This window comes from Bombina bombina, chromosome 2 (genome assembly GCF_027579735.1).
Source record: "Bombina bombina isolate aBomBom1 chromosome 2, aBomBom1.pri, whole genome shotgun sequence".
Lineage (NCBI taxonomy): Eukaryota > Metazoa > Chordata > Amphibia > Anura > Bombinatoridae > Bombina > Bombina bombina.
In genome coordinates, this window is record NC_069500.1 from 570,050,650 (window position 1) to 570,076,963 (window position 26,314).

The 26,314-nt window shown below is 41.6% G+C and overlaps 1 protein-coding gene across 1 annotated transcript in view; it reads left to right on the plus strand.

Moving 5' to 3' along the window:
- KIF27 (kinesin family member 27) overlaps positions 1 to 26,314 on the plus strand; it is a 489,881-nt gene that overhangs the window by 177,962 nt on the left and 285,605 nt on the right. Inside the window, 1 exon segment of the mRNA XM_053702449.1 lies at positions 223 to 420. Within this exon segment, the coding sequence (XP_053558424.1) occupies positions 223 to 420 (198 nt within the window).

Consider the following 26,314-nt stretch of genomic DNA (forward strand, 5'->3'; position numbering starts at 1 on the left):
GGCCACTAAACCACAACATGTAATTGGCTGAATCTGCCACAGACTGATGCTTTTTTTGCTTGTACTAGGTTTAAAGTATGATTTAATGGGTAGAATTTTTTTTCCAAACATGCTGTTTTCCTTCAACTATTTTGGGTGTGTGTTTATGTTAATATATGGTTATGTATCCATGACATATGTTGTAATTATTCAAACCTTTATTGCATGCTTACATCATTTCAGGTTCTGCAAAAGAAACAACATGACACAAAGAAGCTCGAAACCTTCTCTGTACAAAATGAGAAGCGTATTGCAGAACTTGAACAAAATGTGGATCACATGCGGCAGGAACAGGCTCAGCTGCAAAAGAAGCTGCGAGAAGAAGCTGAAAAAAAGAAGAAGCTAGAGAATGAGGTCCAAAAGGATCAGCAACAAATCAAAGTATGTGTTATCTGGTAATAAATAACTGCATTATATCTCTCACCTGGATTTATTGCCTGTAGCTGTACAGCCTATTGACTATTTGAACAGGTGGAAATCCCGCCCAGAAGGGAATTGTCTATTATATACCTTCCTTTGTAAAGTTTCTACCTATTTTGAGTTCTCCAGCTTAAAGGGACAGTATACACTCATTTTCATATAACTGCATGTAATAGACACTACTATAAAGAATAAGATGCACAGATACTGATATAAAAATCCAGTATAAAACTGTTTAAAAACTTATTTAGAAGCTGTCAGTTTAGCTCTGTTGAAAAGGCAGTTGGAAAGCCCACTGCAAGTGGCAAATAAGACACTCCCCCTCCCCCTTCTTTTGTATATGATAAGACCCTTTACACAAACAGGAGCAAGCAGGACGGTATTCAAATTAAACTTTGGGGCTTGGTTAGGAGTCTGAAAATCAGAGCAATGTTATTTAAAAATAAGCAAAATTATAAATTAAAAAAAAACAAAAAAAAAACTTTATGGGCTTTATAAATAGATCATCTACAAAACATTTATGCAAAGAAAGAATTAGTGTATAATGGCCCTTTAAAGTGATTGTGTGATGGCTGCACTGCAAGATTAAAAGGACATGATAGTTGAAAAATTACATTCTCTATTCCTTTAGACTCTGCACTACTGTGCAGCGTTAGAAGTATGTGCAAATATATAGGCCTATATTACAAGTAGAGAACAAAAATATTAACATTGCTCAAGCGCAATCTATAGCGCATCTATTTTTGTACTCCTGTTATACAAAGTCCAAAGTTATTTTTTATTTCTTTCATGTAATTAGCAAGAGTCCATGAGCTAGTGACGTATGGGATATACATTCCTACCAGGAGGGGCAAAGTTTCCCAAACCTCAAAATGCCTATAAATACACCCCTCACCACACCCACAAATCAGTTTTACAAACTTTGCCTCCTATGGAGGTGGTGAAGTAAGTTTGTGCTAGATTCTACGTTGATATGCGCTCCGCAGCAAGTTGGAGCCCGGTTTTCCTCTCAGCGTGCAGTGAATGTCAGAGGGATGTGAGGAGAGTATTGCCTGTTTGAATTCAATGATCTCCTTCTACGGGGTCTATTTCATGGGTTCTCTGTTATCGGTCGTAGAGATTCATCTCTTACCTCCCTTTTCAGATCGACGATATACTCTTATATATACCATTACCTCTGCTGATTCTCGTTTCAGTACTGGTTTGGCTTTCTACAACATGTAGATGAGTGTCCTGGGGTAAGTAAGTCTTATTTTCTGTGACACTCTAAAGCTATGGTTGGGCACTTTTTTATAAAGTTCTAAATATATGTATTCAAACATTTATTTGCCTTGACTCAGGATGTTCAACATTTCCTTATTTCAGACAGTCAGTTTCATATTTGGGATAATGCATTTGAATATATCATTTTTATCTTACCTTAAAATTTTACTTTTTCCCTGTGGGCTGTTAGGCTCGCGGGGGCTGAAAATGCTTCATTTTATTGCGTCATTCTTGCCGCGGACGTTCTTGGCGCGAATTTTTTTTTTCTATTTCCGGCGTCATACGTGTCGCCGGAAGTTGCGTCATTTTTGACGTTTTTTTCGCGCCAAAAATGTCGGCGTTCCGGATGTGGCATCATTTTTGGCGCTAATAGCATTTAGGCGCCAAATATTGTGGGCGTCAATTTTGTCTCCACTTTATTTAAGTCTCATTATTTGTTGCTTCTGGTTGCTAGAAGCTTGTTCACTGGCATTTTTTCCCATTCCTGAAACTGTCATTTAAGGAATTTGATCAATTTTGCTTTATATGTTGTTTTTTCTATTACATATTGCAAGATGTCCCATGTTGCAACTGAGTCAGAAGATACTACTGGAAAATCGCTGCCTGGTGCTGGAACTACCAAAGCTAAGTGTATCTGCTGTAAACTTTTGGTAGTTGTTCCTCCAGCTGTTGTTTGTATTAAATGTCATGACAAACTTGTTAATGCAGAAAATATTTCCTTTAGTAAAATACCATTACCTGTTGCAGTTCCATCAACATCTAATGTTCAGAGTGTTCCTGATAGCATAAGAGATTTTGTTTCTGAATCCATTAAGAAGGCTATGTCTGTTATTCCTCCTTCTAGTAAACATAAAAAGTCTTTTAAAACTTCTCTTTATACAGATGAATTTTTAAATGAACATCATCATTCTGATTCTAATGATTCTTCTGATACAGAGGATTCTGTCTCAGAGGTTGATGCTGATAAATCGTCATATTTATTTAAAATGGAATTTATCCGTTCTTTACTTAAAGAAGTCCTAATTGCATTAGAAATTGAGGATTCTGGTCCTCTTGATACTAAATCTAGACGTTTAGACAAGGTCTTTAGATCTCCTGTGGTTATTCCAGAAGTTTTTCCTGTTCCTGGTGCTATTTCTGAAGTAATTTCCAGAGAATGGAAAGTAACAGATCATGATTCTCATAATATTATTATTCTTCTTCAACATGCTAATAATTTTATCTGTGATGCCATTTTTGATATTATCAGAGTTGATGTCAGGTTTATGTCTCTAGCTATTTTAGCTAGAAGAGCTTTATGGCTTAAAACTTGGAATGCTGATATGTCTTCTAAATCGACTCTACTTTCCCTTTCTTTCCAGGGTAATAAATTATTTGGTTCTCAGTTGGATTCTATTATCTCAACTGTTACTGGTGGGAAAGGAACTTTTTTACCACAGGATAAAAAATCTAAAGGTAAAAACAGGGCTAATAATCGTTTTCGTTCCTTTCGTTTCAACAAAGAACAAAAGCCTGATCCTTCATCCTCAGGAGCAGTTTCAGTTTGGAAACCATCTCCAGTCTGGAATAAATCCAAGCCTTCTAGAAAAGCAAAGCCAGCTTCTAAGTCCACATGAAGGTGCGGCCCTCATTCCAGCTCAGCTGGTAGGGGGCAGATTACGTTTTTCCAAAGAAATTTGGATCAATTCTGTTCACAATCTTTGGATTCAGAACATTGTTTCAGAAGGGTACAGAATTGGTTTCAAGATAAGACCTCCTGCAAAGAGATTTTTTCTTTCCCGTGTCCCAGTAAACCCAGTGAAAGCTCAAGCATTTCTGAAATGTGTTTCAGATCTAGAGTTGGCTGGAGTAATTATGCCAGTTCCAGTTTTGGAACAGGGGCTGGGGTTTTATTCAAATCTATTCATTGTACCAAAGAAGGAGAATTCCTTCAGACCAGTTCTGGATCTAAAAATATTGAATCGTTATGTAAGGATACCAACATTTAAAATGGTAACTGTAAGGACTATCTTGCCTTTTGTTCAGCAAGGGCATTATATGTCTACAATAGATTTACAGGATGCATATCTGCATATTCCGATTCATCCAGCTCACTATCAGTTCCTGAGATTCTCTTTCCTGGACAAGCATTACCAGTTTGTGGCTCTGCCGTTTGGCCTAGCTACAGCACCAAGAATTTTTACAAAGGTTCTCGGTGCCCTTCTGTCTGTAATCAGAGAACAGGGTATTGTGGTATTTCCTTATTTGGACGATATCTTGGTACTTGCTCAGTCTTCACATTTAGCAGAATCTCATACGAATCGACTTGTGTTGTTTCTTCAAGATCATGGTTGGAGGATCAATTCACTAAAAAGTTCATTGATTCCTCAGACAAGGGTAACCTTTTTAGGTTTCCAGATAGATTCAGTGTCCATGACTCTATCTTTGACAGACAAGAGACGTCTAAAATTGATTTCAGCTTATCGAAAACCTTCAGTCACAATCATTCCCTTCGGTAGCCTTATGCATGGAAATTCTAGGTCTTATGACTGCTGCATCGGACGCGATCCCCTTTGCTCGTTTTCACATGCGACCTCTTCAGCTCTGTATGCTGAACCAATGGTGCAGGGATTACACAAAGATATCTCAATTAATATCTTTAAAACCGATTGTCCGACATTCTCTGACGTGGTGGACAGATCACCATCGTTTAATTCAGGGGGCTTCTTTTGTTCTTCCGACCTGGACTATAATCTCAACAGATGCAAGTCTTACAGGTTGGGGAGCTGTGTGGGGGTCTCTGACGGCACAAGGGGTTTGGGAATCTCAGGAGGTGAGATTACCGATCGATATTTTGGAAGTCCGTGCAATTTTCAGAGCTCTTCAGTCTTGGCCTCTTCTGAAGAGAGAGTCGTTCATTTGTTTTCAGACAGACAATGTCACAACTGTGGCATACATCAATCATCAAGGAGGGACTCACAGTCCTCTGGCTATGAAAGAAGTATCTCGAATTCTGGTTTGGGCGGAATCCAGCTCCTGTCTAATCTCTGCGGTTCATATCCCAGGTATAGACAATTGGGAAGCGGATTATCTCAGTCGCAAAACGTTGCATCCGGGCGAATGGTCTCTTTACCCAGAGGTATTTCTTCAGATTGTTCAAATGTGGGAACTCCCAGAAATAGATCTGATGGCTTCTCATCTAAACAAGAAACTTCCCAGGTATCTGTCCAGATCCCGGGATCCTCAGGCGGAGGCAGTGGATGCATTATCACTTCCTTGGAAGTATCATCCTGCCTATATCTTTCCGCCTCTAGTTCTTCTTCCAAGAGTAATCTCCAAGATTCTGAAGGAATGCTCGTTTGTTCTGCTGGTAGCTCCAGCATGGCCTCACAGGTTTTGGTATGCGGATCTTGTCCGGATGGCCTCTTGCCAGCCGTGGACTCTTCCGTTAAGACCAGACCTTCTGTCGCAAGGTCCTTTCTTCCATCAGGATCTCAAATCCTTAAATTTAAAGGTATGGAGATTGAACGCTTGATTTTTGGTCAAAGAGGTTTCTCTGACTCTGTGATTAATACTATGTTACAGGCTCGTAAATCTGTATCTAGAGAGATATATTATAGAGTCTGGAAGACTTATATTTCTTGGTGTCTTTCTCATCATTTTTCCTGGCATTCTTTTAGAATTCCGAGAATTTTACAGTTTCTTCATGATGGTTTAGATAAAGGTTTGTCCGCAAGTTCCTTGAAAGGACAAATCTCTGCTCTTTCTGTTCTTTTTCACAGAAAGATTGCTAATCTTCCTGATATTCATTGTTTTGTACAAGCCTTGGTTCGTATAAAACCTGTCATTAAGTCTATTTCTCCTCCTTGGAGTTTGAATTTGGTTCTGAGGGCTCTTCAAGCTCCTCCTTTTGAACCCATGCATTCATTGGACATTAAATTACTTTCTTGGAAAGTTTTGTTCCTTTTGGCCATCTCTTCTGCCAGAAGAGTCTCTGAATTATCTGCTCTTTCTTGTGAGTCTCCTTTTCTGATTTTTCATCAGGATAAGGCGGTGTTGCGAACTTCTTTTGAATTTTTACCTAAGGTTGTGAATTCCAACAACATTAGTAGAGAAATTGTGGTTCCTTCATTATGTCCTAATCCTAAGAATTCTAAGGAGAAATCGTTGCATTCTTTGGATGTTGTTAGAGCTTTGAAATATTATGTTGAGGCTACTAAGTCTTTCCGAAAGACTTCTAGTCTATTTGTCATCTTTTCCGGTTCTAGAAAAGGTCAGAAAGCTTCTGCCATTTCTTTGGCATCTTGGTTGAAATCCTTAATTCACCATGCTTATGTCGAGTCGGGTAAAACTCCGCCTCAAAGGATTACAGCTCATTCTACTAGGTCAGTTTCTACTTCCTGGGCGTTTAGGAATGAGGCTTCGGTTGATCAGATTTGCAAAGCAGCAACTTGGTCCTCTTTGCATACTTTTACTAAATTCTACCATTTTTATGTGTTTTCTTCTTCTGAAGCAGTTTTTGGTAGAAAAGTACTTCAGGCAGCGGTTTCAGTTTGAATCTTCTGCTTATGTTTTCATTAAACTTTATTTTGGGTGTGGATTATTTTCAGCAGGAATTGGCTGTCTTTATTTTATCCCTCCCTCTCTAGTGACTCTTGCGTGGAAAGATCCACATCTTGGGTAGTCATTATCCCATACGTCACTAGCTCATGGACTCTTGCTAATTACATGAAAGAAAACATAATTTATGTAAGAACTTACCTGATAAATTAATTTCTTTCATATTAGCAAGAGTCCATGAGGCCCACCCTTTTTGGTGGTTATGATTTTTTTGTATAAAGCACAACTATTCCAATTCCTTATTTTATATGCTTTCGCACTTTTTTTATCACCCCACGTCTTGGCTATTTGTTAAACTGATTTGTGGGTGTGGTGAGGGGTGTATTTATAGGCATTTTGAGGTTTGGGAAACTTTCCCCCTCCTGGTAGGAATGTATATCCCATACGTCACTAGCTCATGGACTCTTGCTAATATGAAAGAAATGAATTTATCAGGTAAGTTCTTACATAAATTATGTTTTCTAGAGCAATAGTCTATGGGATGTTAATATGAAATTTATTATATATACTTTTATAGGGGTGCACAGTAAAATGCATATTGGATATCATTACAGCACTACGTTGATGTGCACAAGCAGTGGAGTTCTTCACACAGTTCTATACTTTTATTACTATCTAGTCCTAAAGCCCATTCCCACGGGCCATTTTTTGCAGTACAGTGGTCCCACCCCTTGCTCTCTCCCCCTCTCTTTTGTGCTCTCTCCCCCTTACTTTTGCGATCTCTCCCCCTCTCTTTTGCGCTCTCTCCCCCTCTCTTTTGCGCTCTCTCCCCCTCTCTTTTGCGCTCTCTCCCCCTCTCTTTTGCGCTCTCTCTCGCTCCACCTCTCTTTTGCTCTCTCTCTCTCCCCCCTCTCTTTTGCGCTCTCTCCCCCTCTCTTTTGCGCTCTCTCCCCCTCTCTTTTGCACTCTCTCTCGTTCCACCTCTATTTTGCTCTCTCTCTCCCCTCTCTCTTTTGCTCCCTCTCCCCTCTCTCTTTTGCTTTCTCTCCCCCCTCTCTTTTACTCTCTCTCCCCTCTCTCTTTTGCGTTCTCTCTCTCTTTTGCACTCTCTCTCTCTCTCTCCTCCTCTTTTTTGGACGCTCTCTCTCCCCCTGTCTTTTGCGCGCTCTCTCTCCCCCTCTCTTTTGCGCTCTCTCCCTCCCCCTCTCTTTTGCGCTCTCTCCCCCTTTCTTTTGTGCTCTCTCTCCCCCTCTCTTTTGCGCTCTCTCCCTCCCCCTCTCTTTTGCGCTCTCTCCCCCTTTCTTTTGTGCTCTCTCTCCCCCTCTCTTTTGCGCTCTCTCTCCCCCTCTCTTTTGCGCTCTCTCTCCCCCTCTCTTTTGCGCTCTCTCTCTCCCCCTCTTTTGCGCTCTCTCTCTCCCCTCCTCTCTTTTGCGCTCTCTCTCCCCCCTCTCTTTTGCTCTTTATCTCCCCCCCCTCTCTTTTGCTCTTTCTCTCCCCCCCCTCTCTTTTGCTCTTTCTCTCCCCCCCTCTCTTTTGCGCTCTCTCTCCCCCCCTCTCTTTTGCGCTCTCTCTCCCCCCCTCTCTTTTGTGCTCTCTCTCCCCCCTCTCTTTTGCGCTCTCTCTCCCCTCTTTCTTTTGCGCTCTCTCTCCTCCCTTTCTTTTGCGCTCTCTCTCCCCCCTTTCTTTTGCGCTCTCTCCCCCTCTTTTACGCTCTCTCTCCCCCTCCTCTCTTTTGCTCTCTCTCTTTCCCCCTCTCTTTTGCTCTCTCTCTCCCCCCCTCTCTTTTGCTCTCTCTCTCCCCCCTCTCTTTTGCGCTCTCTCTCCCCTCTCTTTTGCGCTCTCTCTCCCCTCTCTTTTGCGCTCTCTCTCCCCCTCTCTTTTGCGCTCTCTCTCTCCCCCTCTCTTTTGCGCTCTCTCTCTCCCCCTCTCTTTTGCGCTCTCTCTCGCTCCACCTCTCTTTTGCTCTCTCTCTCCCCCTCTCTTGCGCTCTCTCCCTCTCTCTTTTGCGCTCTCTCCCCCTCTCTTTTGCACTCTCTCGTTCCACCTCTCTTTTGCTCTCTCTCTCCCCTCTCTCTTTTGCTCCCTCTCCCCCCTCTCTTTTGCTTTCTCTCCCCCTCTCTTTTACGCTCTCTCCCCTCTCTTTTGCGTTCTCTCTCTTTTGCACTCTCTCTCCCCCTCTCTTTTGCACGCTCGGTCTCCCCCTGTCTTTTGCACGCTCTCTCTCTCCCTCTTTTGCGCTCTCTCTCTCCCCTCCTCTCTTTTGCGCTGTCTCCCCCCCTCTCTTTTGCTCTATCCCCCCCTCTCTTTTGCACTTTCTCCCCCCCCCCCTCTCTTTTGCTCTCTCTTTGCCCCCCTCTCTTTTGCGCTCTCTCTCCCTTCTTTCTTTTGCGCTCTCTCTCCCCCTGTCTTTTGCACGCTCTCTCTCCCCCTCTTTTGCGCTCTCTCTCTCCCCTCCTCTCTTTTGCGCTCTCTCTCCCCCCTCTCTTTTGCTCTATCCCCCCCTCTCTTTTGCTCTATCCCCCCCTCTCTTTTGCACTTTCTCTCCCCCCCCTCTCTTTTGCTCTATCCCCCCTCTCTTTTGCGCTCTCTCTCCCCTCTTTCTTTTGCGCTCTCTCTCTCCCCTCCCTTTCTTTTGCGCTCTCTCTCCCCCCTTTCTTTTGCGCTCTCTCTCTCTCTCCCCCTCCTCTCTTTTGCTCTCTCTCTTTCCCCCTCTCTTTTGCTCTCTCTCTCCCCCTCTCTTTTGCTCTCTCTCTCCCCCCCTCTCTTTTGCGCCCTCTCTCCCCCCTCTCTTTCTCCAACATTGGTGTGTCCGGTCCACGGCGTCATCCTTACTTGTGGGAATATCTCTTCCCCAACAGGAAATGGCAAAGAGTCCCAGCAAAGCTGGCCATATAGTCCCTCCTAGGCTCCGCCCACCCCAGTCATTCTCTTTGCCGTTGCACAGGCAACATCTCCACAGAGATGGTTAAGAGTTTTTTGGTGTTTAAATTAAAAGCATCATCCGATTGGCTTATGAGACTGCCGGACGGCAGCCTCCTGAAAGAATCACAGCTCACTCCACTAGGGCTGTGGCTTCCACATGGGCCTTCAAGAACGAGGCTTCTGTTGACCAGATATGTAAGGCAGCGACTTGGTCTTCACTGCACACTTTTGCCAAATTTTACAAATTTGATACTTTTGCTTCTTCGGAGGCTATTTTTGGGAGACAGGTTTTGCAAGCCGTGGTGCCTTCCGTTTAGGTAACCTGATTTGCTCCCTCCCTTCATCCGTGTCCTAAAGCTTTGGTATTGGTTCCCACAAGTAAGGATGACGCCGTGGACCGGACACACCAATGTTGGAGAAAACAGAATTTATGCTTACCTGATAAATTACTTTCTCCAACGGTGTGTCCGGTCCACGGCCCGCCCTGGTTTTTTAATCAGGTCTGATGAATTATTTTCTCTAACTACAGTCACCACGGTACCATATGGTTTCTCCTATATTTTTCCTCCTGTCCGTCGGTCGAATGACTGGGGTGGGCGGAGCCTAGGAGGGACTATATGGCCAGCTTTGCTGGGACTCTTTGCCATTTCCTGTTGGGGAAGAGATATTCCCACAAGTAAGGATGACGCCGTGGACCGGACACACCGTTGGAGAAAGTAATTTATCAGGTAAGCATAAATTCTGTTTTTGCGCCCTCTCTCCCCCCTCTCTTTTTGCGCTCTCTCTCCTCTCTTTCTTTTGCGCTCTCTCTCCTCTCTTTCTTTTGCGCTCTCTCTCTCCCCCTCTTTTGCGCTCTCTCTCTCCCCCTCTTTTGCGCTCTCTCTCCCCCTCTCTTTTGCGCTCTCTCCCCCCTCTCTTTTGCGTTCTCTCTCCTCCCTTTCTTTTGCGCTCTCCTCCCTTTCTTTTGCGCTCTCCTCCCTTTCTTTTGCGCTCTCTCTCTCCCCCTCTTGTGCACTTTCTCTTTCCCCACCCTTTTGCTCTGTCTCTCTCCTTTATTTTTTGCTCTCTCTCTCCATCCCTCTCTTTTGCTCTCTCTCTCTCCATCCCTCTCTTTTGCTCTGTTTCTCTCTCCATCCCTCTCTTTTGCTCTCTCTCTCCATCCCTCTCTTTTGCTCTCTCTCTCTCCATTCCTCTCTTTTGCTCTTTCTCTCCATCCCTCTCTTTTGCTCTCCCTCTCCCCCCTCTCTTTTGCTCTCTCTCTCCCCCCTCTCTTTTGCTCTGCCTCTCTCCCCCCTCTCTTTTGCTCTGCCTCTCTCCCCCCTCTCTTTTGCTCTGCCTCTCTCCCCCCTCTCTTCTGCAATTTCCCCTATCTTCTGCTCTTCCCCCTCTCTTTAGCTCTTTCTTATCTCTTTTTGTCTCTCACCCTCTCTTTTTCTATTTCTCTCCCCTCTCTGTCGCGCCGACCGCGTCCGGCCACGCCCCCACCACACCTGACCATGCCCCCGCCCTTGCCCGGCCACGCCGGACCACACCCACGGTCCCGTTGGCCACACCCACTGTCTCGTTGGCCACACCCACTTTCGCCGCAAACAGCATGCCATGGATTGTCAGGTAAGGCCAGGTGTGTTTGTCCTTGTGCTGTCTCTACTGCGCATGACAGCTTCGGACAAACACACTTGGCCTTTTATATGATAGGATGGTTTACTTCAGGTCTGACAAAATCTAAATTTCTTCTACTAGATACGACGAGTCCACGGATTCATCCTTTACTTGTGGGATATTATCCTCCTGCTAACAGGAAGTGGCAAAGAGCACCACAGCAGAGCTGTCTATATAGCTCCTCCCTTGACTCATTCTCTTTGCCTACACTAAGTAATAGGAAGGGTAAAGTGAAAGAGGTGATAAAATGATAGTTTTTTTGGTTTTGTTTTGTTTTTTAAATATTTATTTATAACCAACAGTGTACACAAATACATAAAAAAAAACAGAAAACAATTCTTTCCTTAACTCTTTGGCCACGCAGGGCAGAATAATCATCAAAGTATAACAAAAATACAGAGACAAAGGAAAGAATTTCTATATATCTTAACAATTTAACCTGACCTCCTTTATAATCCTCCTGGGATTTATACTATAATAAAAAAAAAACAAAAAAGAAAAGAAGAGAAAGAGAGAGGAAAAAAAAAAAAAAAAAAAGGGAGCGATTTAAAGAAACAAATCCCTCCTCCCCTCTCTCTCTCCCCCCTCCCCGGCCCCCATCTCTCAGAGGAGATACTGTCTCCAAAATTCAGGATATCTATCTGATAATATTAATTCTAGAAAATCCGCTGACTTGCGGAAGTATTTCAGTATTTGCAGCTGAATCTCTTCGGGCTGAGCTAAGATAACTATATCCCACTTTTCCAAAAATCTCTTTAATTTTATCCCGGGATCGAATTGCTCCATCAGAATCTGCTGCTGGATAGTACGTATGACAGAAGCTATAGTAGGAACCTGTCTTTCTTTCCATTTCCTAAGGCACATTTGTCTAACCAGTAATATTACTGTATTAATCAGGGCCCTATTCTCAATCTGTTCCTGTACCAAAAAGAATATATACATAGGATTAAGTACTATTTTAGTGGGTAGATGCCTATTTAGCCAGTATTCTACTTGTTTCCACAATTTAATTATCTTTGGACATGCATAAAAGAGATGGAATAAATCTGCGGCTGGGAAACTACATCTAAAACAAAGACTATCTCCTTTCCACTTAGAAAGTCTATTTGGAGTTAGATACGCTCTATTTAGCAACTTCAAATGGGATTCTTTCATTGCCATATTGTTTGTAAAATAGGTTATCTTGGCAAAGCTATTTTGGAAATATTCTAGCTCGATATCAGGCAGATCTCGTTTCCATATACTGAAAAGACTGTTGACCCTAATCTCTGACTCTTTAACTAATAGTAGTTTGTAGATATGAGAAATTGAATGATCTCCCCTATGGAATCTGTTAATAATAATATCTAGTGGTCCCAGAGACCAGATGTCCCCTTCTACCATTTCCCGATTATAATAAAAATGCCTAATCTGTAAATAGGCAAAAAAGGATCTTTTATCAATATTAAATTCTCTACTTAGAAATTCAAAGGTTTTTTTTTTTTTTTTTTAAAGATTTTTTATTAAGAAATAAATGTGTACATCACAGAAAGAGAAAACCAAAAGGTCAATAACAAAAGTGACAAATTATAACAATGCCTGCTAGTTATACATGGAGTTGTAAATACTATGAAATGTGTATAGATTTTTCAATATTTCCATTCTTTACTAATGCTATCATATCATTTGATTAACAGGTATATGTTTAGGCAAAAGTTGTCTAGGCCGACCTTTCAGTTTGCCATTAAGTATAGTAAGATAGTTAGAAGGAAGAAAGAAGGAAAGTTTATAGAAAGGTGTAGAGGGGATAAGGGATGCAGGGAAGGAAAGAGGGACGGGGCAGTTATGTTTGATAATCCAGCTCCATTGTCTGATCTAGCGTGAAGTCCAGCTCTGCCATCATATTCGGACTCCACTCCATAAATCTAGAATTCCTTGGTGGAATTGTATATTGTTTGTGGTGAGGTAGTGTAGGCGTTCTAACTGTAATATGTCTGTAGTCTGAGTGTGCCATTCTTGTATTGTCGGTGGTGCGCTAGTTTTCCATTTTTTTGGTATGAGTTTCTTGGCACTGTTTATCATGATAAGAAATATACTTTTGTGTAATTTGTTTTGAAATTTCGGTATCTGAAGAAACAACAGGTAGTGAAAATTGGGTGCAATGTCTGAGCCCAATACCGATGATATAGATCTAAAGACTGATCTCCAATATTCCGTTATACAAGGACATTTCCACCATATGTGTTGTATTGTACCCTCTTGTCCACATGCTCTCCAGCACCGGTCGCTAATCCGGGAATTAGTTTTGTGCATTCTATAGGGTGTCAAATACCACCTACTAATGAACTTTATGTGCATCTCTTGTATTGTGGCCGAGGCCGAGGCATTGGCCGATATTCTAAATGATTTAGTCCACATTGTATTATCCCCTGCAATGTCCAATTCCGTGTTCCAAGTTTTTGCATAATTCGGTAATGTGTTGTTACTCGGGAGCAGTAAAATTTTATATATTAATGAAATAGTGTGTCTAGGTGGGTTGTCTTGCGTACATAGTTTTTCAAATGTAGTGAGCTCTCTTTGCATGTTTGACTTTTGTCTATGTGTAGATATATAGTGAATCAATTGTGCTCTAGCCAACCAAGAAGGAAATGTTTTCGCGTCCCACTGTTGTAATTTGTCTAGTGGAGCTATTGTTCCATTCTCTATTGCAAAGTGTAATGTGCCTTCTCTAAGTCTGTATGAGGGCTTGTGTGTTGTGTTAGGGCTACCCAATGGAAGATCTGTGTTTTCTCTTATTGGCACCATCGGCCCCACCATGGTTGATATATGTGGATTGGTAGCTAGCGTCTTATCCCATTCCTTAAGTATTTCCATTATGTTAGGGTATTGGTGTAGTATATCTGGGCGTTTTCTATGGTCTGTCCACGCAAGTGAGGCTGAGTTACCTCTCCCCAGAATATAATTGTCAATTTGAACCCATCCTTTTTGGCCAGTGTTGTGGCTCCACTCTAGTATCTGCTGTAGTAATATGGCTCTTCTATATAGTGTTAAATTCGGTACTCCCAGGCCCCGCCGCTCCCTTGGCAAGAACATAGTTTGTCTTTGTACCCTACTTCTGTTCCCACCCCATACGAAATTATCAATTGTTTTTTGTAGTTGCCGTAAAAATTGGTTAGGGATGGGGATCGGTAATGTTTGAAAAAGATAAAGCAATCTGGGTAGGATGTTCATCTTAATTATACCTATTCTACCTAGCCATGATAGGGGCTTACAGTTCCATGAGCATAGGTCATCTGAAATTTCTTTTTTGAGTTGTGTATAATTATGTTTGAACAGAGAATTAGGATTAGCTGTCAAGTAGACCCCAAGATATTTTATTTTCTCTGGGGCTACTGTTAGACCGTATTCAGCGGCCAATTGATATGTCAAGCGTGGGGGGGGAAGTGATGTTTAGTAGTTCCGATTTGGAGGTGTTCAAATGAAAATTTGAATAGTGGCCGAAGATTCGTAATTAAGATAATAGAGCCGGAATAGAATGCTCAATATCAGTCAGGGAGAATAGGATGTCGTCGGCATACATCATCAGTTTGTGTTCTTTTTCTCCTATCTGTATGCCTTTTATTTTATTGTTAGATCTGATTTTGTATGCCAGGATTTCAAATGAAAGGATGAACAACAGTGGGGAGAGCGGACAGCCCTGACGGGTCCCATTAGTGATGGGGAAGGAATCTGATAGTGCTCCATTTACCTTTATTTTTGCATTGGGGCCTGAATATAGGGAGAAGACCATATTTAGGAAATTGTCTCCGATATTCATTTTGTGCAGGGCCTCTTTCAGGAATGTCCAATTTACCCTATCAAAAGCCTTTTCGGCATCGGATGCGAATAGGGTCAGTGGGTCTCTATGGTGGGTTATATAATCTATAATACGTTGGGCTCTAATGGTATTGTCTTTGGCTTCTCTGCCTGGTACGAAGCCAACCTGGTCTGTGGAAACAAGTTTGGGTAGATATTTATTAAGCCTGGTGGCTAATGTCTTGGCTAATATTTTAATATCCACATTCAGAAGTGATATGGGTCTGAAATTACTGGGTTTATCTGGTGTTCTTCCTGGCTTAGGTAATACAGTAATATGCGCCTCTAACATTCTGGTTGGTAAGGACTTAGTATCTGTTAATTTGTTAAATAGGGTAAGAAGGTGTGGCACAAGAATAGTTTTGTAGGTCTTGTAGTATTTAATAGAGAACCCGTCAGGGCCAGGGCTTTTTCCAGAGGGGAGATCTTTAATTGCTCTGTCAATTTCTTGTGCAGTTATTGGTGAGTCCAACTCCGCTCTCTCCTCTTCATTAAGCTTCACTATGGGGAGATTTGTCATGTATTCAGCTATTGTTGGTTGGTTATCATGTGGCTGTGATGTTGTTGGAGTGGTTAATGTGTTTTTTAAATTATATAAATTGTGGTAATATTGTCTGAATTCCTCTGCTATTCCCTTACTGTCTTTTATTAATGTGGAGTTCCCCCCTTTCAGTGTATGTATGTAGGATTTATATTTTTTACGTTGGGTGGTCCTGGCCAGCAGTTTTCCAGGCTTATTCCCCTGGTCATAGTATAATTGTCTAATGTATGAGGCTTGTCTCTGTGATTCCTGCAAGAGAAAATCTTTTAGATCCCTTCTGGCCTGTGTGAGTTTTGCTAAGATCATGTTGTTATGTGGTTCTTGTTTGTGTGTACATTCAAGTTTCTGTATGGAGGAGTGTAAGTTGTCGTGTTTGGTGCGTCTCTCTACAAGCTTTCTTGCCCTTATTTTGATAAGTTCCCCTCTAATGACACACTTATGTGCCTCCCATGTCGTGGAACTAGAAGTGTCCGATTCTGGGTTATGTGTGAAATATTCAGATAGCATTTTTCCAACTTTTTCCACAGTTGGGGGGTCTGTCAATAGGTGATCATCTAACCGCCAGATGAAGTCCGTGAGGGGTGTTTCTGGCCATATCATAGTACAGGTAACCGGAGCATGATCAGTCCATGATATCGTGCCAATGTCACATTTGGTTGTGATAGTCAGGCCTATCGAGTCTGTGAATAAATAGTCTATGCAGGAATATTTTTTATATACGGAGGAGAAATATGTGTAATCTTTCGCTGTCACGTTTAATGTACGCCATATATCGTGTAGATTTAGGTCTGTAAGCGTTGTTTTAGTCGATTTCAGTGTGGTTTTAGGCACACTTGAAAGGTTATTGGACGTATCCCATTGGGGGTCCAAGGGAAGGTTAAAGTCTCCTCCCAACAGTAGTAAACCCTTTCGGTTGTCCAGTATGAGTTGTGAGATTTTTTTGATAAAACGGTGTTGGTCTGTGTTAGGGAAATATACATTTACAAGCGTTATTGGCCTTCCATATAATAATCCCACTATCAGGATATACCTTCCCTCTGGGTCCCGTACTATAGATGACGTCTGTAAGGGTATTGACCCATGGAGTAGGATTCCCACCCCATTCTTTTTTTTTGTCCCTGATGCGAAATACATGTTCGTGTATTTAGGATTAGTCCATTTAGGCTCTTTCCCTCTCTGGAAGTGTGTCTCCTGTATAAAAATAATGGAGTGGTTGTTTCTAGATAATTCCCTTGTGGCTATAGATCGTTTCCCTGGGCTGTTGAGACCCTTAACATTTAATGTCATCAGAGTGATAGAGTGTTCCGTCTTTTGATTCATGTTACTTGAAGAAGGGGGTGTTTTCGTTAGATGTGCCATCATTATAGAGTATGTGCAGAGCTGGATAATTGGTTAGAGTTGTCTGAGGATGACAACTGGTGTGTCTGGTGGGCTAGGTATGGGGGATTTTGGGGTAGATGGGAAGGAAAGGGATACTATGAGATGGAAATTTAATGAAAGAGAGTAGCAAGATATATGAAAAGTAAGAGAGATGTAGATATTAAAGAAAGATTCAGGTATAAGATACCTTAGGGTGAATGTAGAAATTAGGGGATGTGTCCCCATGGCTTAGGCTGTTAATGCGTAATATAGAGTATCTAAACAGTAAGGAAGGGCTTTTTTTTTTTTTCTTTCTACTGTCTGATTAGTGAAGCGGTAAAAGCATGGCAAGACATTTTTGTATTAACTTAGAGGTTAGATCTATAATATATAAAAACATCATCATAAACATAAAGCTATCTCTAATAACTGAAGCATAATACAGTGCAGTATTGTACATATATTATCTTGTATGATCTATATATTAAGTGGCTTTTTTGGTGAAATCATTTTGTAGGTGCCTGAATATTCTCAGTGAGTCACTTATGATATATTTGTATCCGGGAATCATAATACAGTGTAAAGATGTTATTCTAGAACTTAAGACCATGACTAAACTCCAATACAAGATAAAAACAAATCTAACATTAAACTTGCTTTAACTATAACATATTTCCAACATGGGGTGAGTCCATTGCTGATTATTGTGCTTGGGGTTGATCCCCCCATGTAAATGTCCCATAGCTTAGCTTGTAACTTTAATTATGGATATCAGCTACTCAAGTCTCTAGTCTTGTAGTGTCCTTAACAAATATTCATAGTTATCTTACCTATTCCTTTATTGGTGCTCTGTTTTCTTTTTCAGCCTCTGCACGTTTCGAGGAAGGGTAAAACTTTAGATCCTGATAATGTCTTAGCTGTTTTTTTGGAGAAGTGTTAGGTTTTGATTATCCTGAGGTGCTGGTTCATCTGGGACCTCTATAGATAGTGTCCGGCAAAACTGATCTATGTTGTTTTCTGTACGGTATATAGCTGTTTTGTTGTCTTTGGAGGCAATTATGGATACCGGGAATCCCCAGCGATATGGTATTTTGTGACGTTGTAAGGAGGAGGTGATATGTGACAAGGCCCTTCTCTTCTGAAGTGTAGTGGGGCTGATATCACTGAAAATCTGTAGGGGTATGCCTGCATGTTGGAGTGGTTGTTTGGCTCTGGCACTATTAATAATTTCTTCTTTGTCCTGGAAATTTAAAAGTTTGATGATTATATCCCTCGGCGGTGCTTTCGGTGGTGGTTTGGCTCTTAGGGCCCTGTGGGCTCTCTCAATGGGGACGTCTGCTGCTCCAGGCTTCCCTTTAATCGTGCGGAACAGATCCTGCAAGTAGCCTCCCAATGCGATTGGAGATATGGACTCCGGTGCCCCTCTGATACGAAGGTTATTGCGGCGTCCGCGATTATCTAGGTCTTCAATCTTGTTACTTAATGACTGTATCAGATCTTCTTGGGCTTTGATTTTATTTGTGAGGGTGTCAATAGTGGAGTTGGCTGTGGCCTGTTCTTCTTCCACATTTGTCACTCTGTCTGAAACTGCAGTAATATCTGTGTGGAGGTCTTTATATAGGGATCTGACTTCGTGCATAAACATTTTCATGTCTTCTTTTGTTGTAAGAGAGGTAAGGTCGCTTTTCGTGACATAGTTAGAGGGTAATTCAATCTGTGTTATCTCTGCGCTTTCATTTTGAGCCCCTTCTGTACATGTGGGGTTTGTAGGCATGAAATCCTGTTGCTCCATAGGTTTCAAATACTGTCCAAGAGTCCTGGATCTGGTACTTTTATCTCCCTTTGCTGATGTTTTGCTGGTCATTTCTTTTGCTAGGGCTGACAGTGTCTCTTGTAATGCTGTTTGTCTTTTAGTGTGTTCGCTGTAGATCCTGTGTAGTCTTAAGCAGTCTGTAATAAAGTTTATCCTGGTTTGTTATTTGTCTTTATTTATATTGTTTTTACTTCTTTTTTGTTATAGCTTGGGCTGCTTAGCCGTATTGTATATATTTATGTTATAATTTTTGGTGTATACAGTGTTAGCATTTAGCTTCTATAACTGAAGCTCTCCCCTCCGTTTTGATTGTGCAGCTCCCAGCTCTCAGGCCTGTTTGAAAATGGCCGTTGCAGCGTCCGTGCAGAGGTTAATTTGACTGGTTGTGCACAGTGTGTCACCCTCTGGATGCGCCCCTCATTAGGACTGATTTATAGACCCTCGCCCCGGTGGAGTTAAAGGGTAGTTATTTATATTATTCTACTTCAGACTTGGACTCGGGTGCTGTTAATGCGTGGGGCGGCTGGCGTGCGGTAAGTGCTCTTACTGATTACCCGCTCCGTGATTTACCTCTCCTAGTGTTGTGCCATATCGCTGTCTCACCGTTGTCTTTGCAAGCTTTGCCGGTTGGTGCAGTGTCCGGATATAGTGAGGTCTGGGTGATGCAGTATCCTTGTGCTTGCGGTATCATCAGAGTCCGCTGATGTATGGTGTTTTTCTGACCTCCGTTTTGCTTACACCTTCTTTGTGTGCTTCACGAGGAGATGTTTTTTTTTTTTTTAAATACTTTTTTTTTTTTTTTTTTTCTTTGCTCGTCTGTTCCTCACTGAAACTCCCCTCTTGTAACAGTATATGTGGAGTTGTATAGTGAGCCCTAACTTTTGAAATAAGTATTTAGCCTGCCATGGGGCCTAGGAGCTCTAGAATTTTGCAGCCATCGTCCTGCGTGGCTAGACTCCGCCCCGAAATTCAAAGGTTTTTATATGATTGGAGAGTGGGTCTACCATCTGTATCGTCAGATTCAAGTCATTTGCTGACCATTGCTTAAAAGCAGCGAATGTATAGCCACTTTCAAAATCCGGGTTTCCTATGATAGGTAAAAATTTAGAGAGGGTATGTTTAATATCTAGTTGTTTACATATTTTATGACATGCTATAATTACATTGTAGATAGTATATTTTAATGTCAGGTCTTTAATCTTTAAATAATTGGCTACATGCAATAACGCTTTAGGCGAATAGGGAAACATTATATTTCCTTCTACCTCAGAAGTAGTGACCAAGTTGGCAGAGGTTAGCCAGTCTAGGGCTGTTTTGGCAAGGCATGCCAAGTTGTAATTAATTAGATTTGGAAAAGCAAAACCACCCATTTCTTTCAGGTGCATTAACCTTGATATTGCTATACGGGGTTTTTTGGAGGCCCATAAAAAACGGGAACATCCTGCATTAAATTTCTGCACATCAGCCTTACGTATTAGGCAAGGGACGTTCTGTATTACGTACAGAATTTTTGGAAATATTCGCATTTTGATTAGGGCGATCCTAGCTGATAGTGAAATGGGTAATCTACTCCATCTTTGAATCTCGGCATGACATTTGCTCCATATGTGAGAAAAATTTAAACCATACCATTCATCTGGGTTCCTGGATAGATTTATTCCTAAATATTTGATATATTTATCTGCAGGCTTGAAAGCATTCTCAACGAGGCTCTTTTTATTTTTTATTATCCATAGAATTTCTGACTTAGATAAATTAATGCTATAGCCAGTAAATTTGCTAAATTCTGATATCATATCTACTAGTACAGGTATATTTTTGGACGAATTTCCTATATAAAATAGAATATCATCCGCATATAATGATAATGTCACCTTCTGCTGTTTAATTTTTATTCCCTCTAGACTTTCTCTGCTCTTAATAGCTAAGGGCTCAATCGCCAAATTGAAGAGTAAGGGTGAGAGAGGACATCCCTGTCTGGTACCTTTTTGACAGGGTAATAGAGGGAGAGAGAATGTTATTAATACTGAGATATGAGATAGGGTTTTGATATAGTACAGAAATATACTTTTAAAAATGTCCCGAAAAACCAAATTTATTTAGCGCTGTCAATAAATGGTCCCATAGGACAGAGTCAAAGGCCTTTTCTGCATCAACCGTTATTATGGCGAAGTCTTGATTCCTATCTGACCCTGTCCTATGGGAGGCAAGAGTATGTTCGATAATCATCATGGCTTTTCTTATATTTTTTTGTGCTGTTCTACCTGGTATAAACCCAGTTTGATCCGGATGGATGATGTCTACTATAATTTTTTTAAGACTTGATGCTAATATATTTGCTAGAATTTTATAGTCGCAATTAAGTAGCGAGATAGGTCTATATGAATCCATACAGTTTGGGTCCTTATCTTTCTTTAATATCAATGTAATATTTGAGGCAGAAAAAGTCTGAGAGGGACTAAAATCTGATAAAAAGTAACCATTAAACAACTTAAGCAATAATAAGGAATAATAAGAAATATTTTCTACTGAGAGTATTTTGTAAAATTCACTGGGTAATTGGTCAGGGCCTGGTGCCTTCCCCTGCGCTGCCTCTTTGATAGCCTTGGAAATTTCTTCTGCTGAAATTTCTTCATTCATTGTATTCACCTGAGCTAACAATATTTTGGGTACTTTAATATCTTTCCAGAATCTATACTTCGCTTCTTGATTTACTTCTGAAGCAGAGTAGAGTCTCTGAAAAAATAAATGAAATTGCCTCACAATATCATTTGGATTATTGTATTTCTGCCCTTTAAACAAAATTGATCCAATATAATTATTTCTCCTGCTAAGTGTAGTCAGTCCACGGGTCATCCATTACTTATGGGATTATATCTCCTCCCTAACAGGAAGTGCAAGAGGATCACCCAAGCAGAGCTGCTATATAGCTCCTCCCCTCTACGTCATACCCAGTCATTCTCTTGCACCTAACTAATAGATAGGACGTGTGAGAGGACTGTGGTGTGTTAAACTTAGTTTTTATTTCTTCAATTAAAAGTTTGTTATTTTAAACGGCACCGGAGTGTGTTGTTTCTTCTCAGGCAGCATTAGAAGAAGAATCTACCTGAGTTTGTCTATGATCTTAGCGGTCGTAACTAAGATCCACTTGCTGTTCTCGGCCATTCTGAGGAGTGAGGTAACTTCAGAACAGGGGATAGCAGGCAGGGCCCACCTGCAAGGAGGTATGTTGCAGTATATTATTTTCTAAGGAATGGAATTGACTGAGAAAATACTGCTAATACCGATGTAATGTAAGTGCAGCCTTAAATGCAGTAGTAGCGACTGGTATCAGGCTGATATGTATGTATGTATACTCTGAGGTATTTCTGGGGAATGGAATTTCACTAAGAAAATACTGTCTATATTAAAGTAATATTTGAGCCTGCACTGCAGTGAAAGCGACTAGCAGCAGGCTTATTAATAACATTTCATAATTTTCATTTTTAAAACGTTTACTGGCATGTTAATCGTTTTTTCTGAGGTACTTGGTGATAAAACTTTATGGGCATGATTTTTACCACATGGCTGTCGTTTGTTTCTGAATAAAAACAGTTTACTGAGCTTCCCCACTGTTGTAATATGAGTGGGAGGGGCCTATTTTAGCGCTTTATTGCGCAGTAAAAATTTAGTCACAGTCTTCCTATTTCTTCCTCCATGATCCAGGACGTCTCTACAGAGCTCAGGGGTCTCCAAAACTAGTTTTGAGGGAGGTAATCACTCACAGCAGACCTGTGACAGTGTGTTTTGACTGTGATAAAAACGTTAATATTAAATTGTTATCCGTTTTTTGGGTATTAAGGGGTTAATCATCCATTTGCTGGTGGGTGCAATCCTTTGCTAACTTAATACATTTACTGTGAAAAATTGGTTGCTATAACTATTTTGGTTCATTGTTATTTCAACTGTGACAGTTTTTTTGTGCTTCTTAAAGGCACAGTAGCGTTTTTTATATTGCTTGTAAATTTATTTAGAAAAGTATTTCCAAGCTTGCTAGTCTCATTGCTAGTTTGTTTAAACATGTCTGACACAGATGAATCTCTTTGTTCACTATGTTTAAAGGCCAATGTGGAGCCCAATAGAAATTTGTGTACTAATTGCATTGATGCTACTTTAAATAAAAGCCAATCTGTACATGTAAAGAAATTATCACCAGACAACGAGGGGGAAGTTATGCCGACTAACTCTCCTCACGTGTCAGTACCTTCGCCTCCCGCTCAGGAGGTGCGTGATATTGTGGCGCCAAGTACATCAGGGCGGCCCATACAAATCACTTTGCAAGACATGGCTAATGTTATGACTGAAGTACTATCTAAATTGCCAGAATTTAGGGGTAAACGCGATCACTCTGGGGTAAGAACAGAGTGCGCTGATAATAATAGAGCCATGTCTGATACTGCGTCACAATTTGCAGAACATGAGGACGGAGAGCTTCATTCTGTGGGTGACGGATCTGATCCAAGTAAACTGGATTCAGACATTTCAAATTTTAAATTTAAGCTTGAGAACCTTCGTGTATTACTAGGGGAGGTATTAGCGGCTCTGAATGATTGTAACACGGTTGCAATTCCAGAGAAAGTATGTAGGCTGGATAAATATTTTGCGGTACCGGCGTGTACTGACGTTGTTTTTCCTATACCTAAAAGGCTTACAGAAATTGTTAACAAGGAGTGGGATAGACCCGGTGTGCCTTTTTCAACCCCTCCTATATTTAGAAAAATGTTTCCAATAGACGCCACCACACGGGACTTATGGCAGACGGTCCCTAAGGTGGAGGGAGCAGTTTCTACTCTGGCTAAGCGCACCACTATCCCGGTGGAGGATAGCTGTGCTTTTTCAGATCCAATGGATAAAAAGTTAGAGGGTTACCTTAAGAAAATGTTTGTTCAGCAAGGTTTTATATTACAACCCCTTGCATGCATTGCGCCTGTCACGGCTGCGGCGGCATTCTGGTTTGAGTCTCTGGAAGAGACCCTTAGCACAGCTCCATTGGATGAGATTGTAAACAAGCTTAAAGTCCTTAAGCTAGCTAATTCATTTATTTCTGATGCCGTAGTACACTTAACTAAACTTACGGCTAAGAACTCCGGATTCGCCATTCAAGCGCGTAGAGTGCTGTGGCTTAAATCCTGGTCAGCTGATGTGACTTCTAAATCTAAATTGCTTAACATTCCTTTCAAAGGGCAGACATTATTCGGGCCCGGTTTGAAAGAAATTATCGCTGACATTACTGGAGGTAAGGGCCATGCCCTGCCTCAAGACAGGGCCAAACCAAGGGCTAAACAGTCTAATTTTCGTGCCTTACGTAACTTCAAGGCAGGAGCAGCATCAACTTCTTCCGCTCCAAGACAGGAAGGAAGTGTTGCTCGCTACAGACAGGGCTGGAAACCTAACCAGTCCTGGAACAAGGGCAAGCAGGCCAGAAAACCTGCTGCTGCCCCTAAGACAGCATGAAGTGAGGGCCCCCGATCCGGAAACGGATCTAGTGGGGGGCAGACTTTCTCTCTTCGCCCAGGCTTGGGCAAGAGATGTCCAGGATCCCTGGGCGTTGGAGATCATATCTCAGGGATATCTTCTGGACTTCAAAGCTTCTCCTCCACAAGGGAGATTTCATCTTTCAAGGTTATCAGCAAACCAGATAAAGAAAGAGGCGTTTCTACGCTGTGTACAAGACCTCTTACTAATGGGAGTGATCCACCCAGTTCCGCGGTCGGAACACGGACAAGGGTTTTATTCAAATCTGTTTGTGGTTCCCAAAAAAGAGGGAACCTTCAGACCAATCTTGGACTTAAAGATCCTAAACAAATTCCTAAGAGTTCCATCGTTCAAAATGGAAACTATTCAGACCATCTTACCTATGATCCAAGAGGGTCAGTACATGACCACAGTGGATTTAAAGGATGCCTACCTTCACATACCGATTCACAAGGATCATTACCGGTATCTAAGGTTTGCCTTCCTAAACAGGCATTACCAGTTTGTAGCTCTTCCCTTCGGGTTAGCTACGGCTCCAAGAATCTTTACAAAGGTTCTGGGCTCTCTTCTGGCGGTACTAAGACCGCGAGGCATATCGGTAGCTCCGTACCTAGACGACATTCTGATACAAGCATCAAGTTTCCAAACTGCCAAGTCTCATACAGAGTTAGTTCTGGCATTTCTAAGGTCGCATGGGTGGAAGGTGAACGTAGAAAAGAGTTCTCTATTGCCACTCACAAGAGTTCCCTTCTTATAGATTCTGTAGAAATGAAAATTTACCTGACGGAGGACAGGTTATCAAAACTTCTAAATTCTTGCCGTGTCCTTCACTCCATTCAACACCCGTCAGTGGCTCAGTGCATGGAGGTAATCGGCTTAATGGTAGCGGCAATGGACATAGTACCTTTTGCGCGCCTGCATCTCAGACCGCTGCAATTGTGCATGCTAAGTCAGTGGAATGGGGATTACTCAGATTTGTCCCCTCTGCTAAATCTGGATCAAGAGACCAGAGATTCTCTTCTATGGTGGCATTCTCGGCCACATCTGTCCAAGGGGATGCCCTTCCGCAGGCCAGATTGGACGATTGTAACAACAGACGCCAGCCTTCTAGGTTGGGGCGCAGTCTGGAATTCCCTGAAGGCTCAGGGATCATGGACTCAGGAGGAGAGACTCCTTCCAATAAACATTCTGGAATTAAGAGCAGTTTTCAATGCTCTTCTGGCTTGGCCTCAGTTAGCAACTCTGAGGTTCATCAGGTTTCAGTCGGACAACATCACGACTGTGGCTTACATCAACCATCAGGGAGGGACAAGGAGTTCCCTAGCGATGATGGAAGTCTCAAAGATAATTCGCTGGGCAGAGTCTCACTCTTGCCACCTGTCAGCGATCCACATCCCAGGCGTGGAGAACTGGGAGGCGGATTTTCTAAGTCGCCAGACTTTTCATCCGGGGGAGTGGGAACTTCATCCGGAGGTGTTTGCCCAACTGCTTCATCATTGGGGCAAACCAGATCTGGATCTCATGGCGTCTCGCCAGAACGCCAAGCTTCCTTGTTACGGATCCAGGTCCAGGGACCCGGGAGCGGTACTGATAGATGCTCTGACAGCACCTTGGGTCTTCAACATGGCTATCTAGTGGCATTCGGTTTGCTTTTTAATTGTGATTCTTTTCTACTGTGAGTGATTATTATAATATAGATAATCTTAAAAATCTCAATTGTAAGAAAATCTCTTTCTTTCAATTATTGATTTATGTTATTGTTAATAAAGTCTTATAAAGTTTAGTTCCTCATTAGTTATGAATAATTTTAAAACAGTTGTCCTGATCTGTGCAGGGAGACAAAAGTCAGCACCTACCCCTCATATAGGGCCAGATTACAAGTGGAGAGCAAAATATCGCTTTTGCTAAATCGATATTTGCGCTCCATTTTTTAATTTCAGCACACGCAAATGTGTTCGCATTGCATGGAAGCTTTGAGCTCACGAGAGCGTGCTTTCATAGGCTACAATGGGGGCCTCATTCTGATGCCGTCATAAACGACACAAAGCCTAAACACAGTGAAGGGGGTAAGTCACGCAGCAAATTTAAATATATATGTATATGCTTAGATACATATATATTTGTGTGTTAATATGTGTATATACACATATAAACATATATATATATATATATATATATATATATATATATATATATATATATATATGTGTGTGTGTATAATAATATACATATTTACAGGGAATATACAGTTCCCATAGACCGCAATGTAAAGGCACTTTTCAGTGCTATCTTTTTTTCGAACACCCTCCACTTGCTCAGTGTAGTAGTTTCTTATTAAAAAAAAAGCTTTATGTTTTAATAAAAAATAAGACTCCTTTTTTTTTTGGGGGGGGGGCAATTGGGGCAATTAA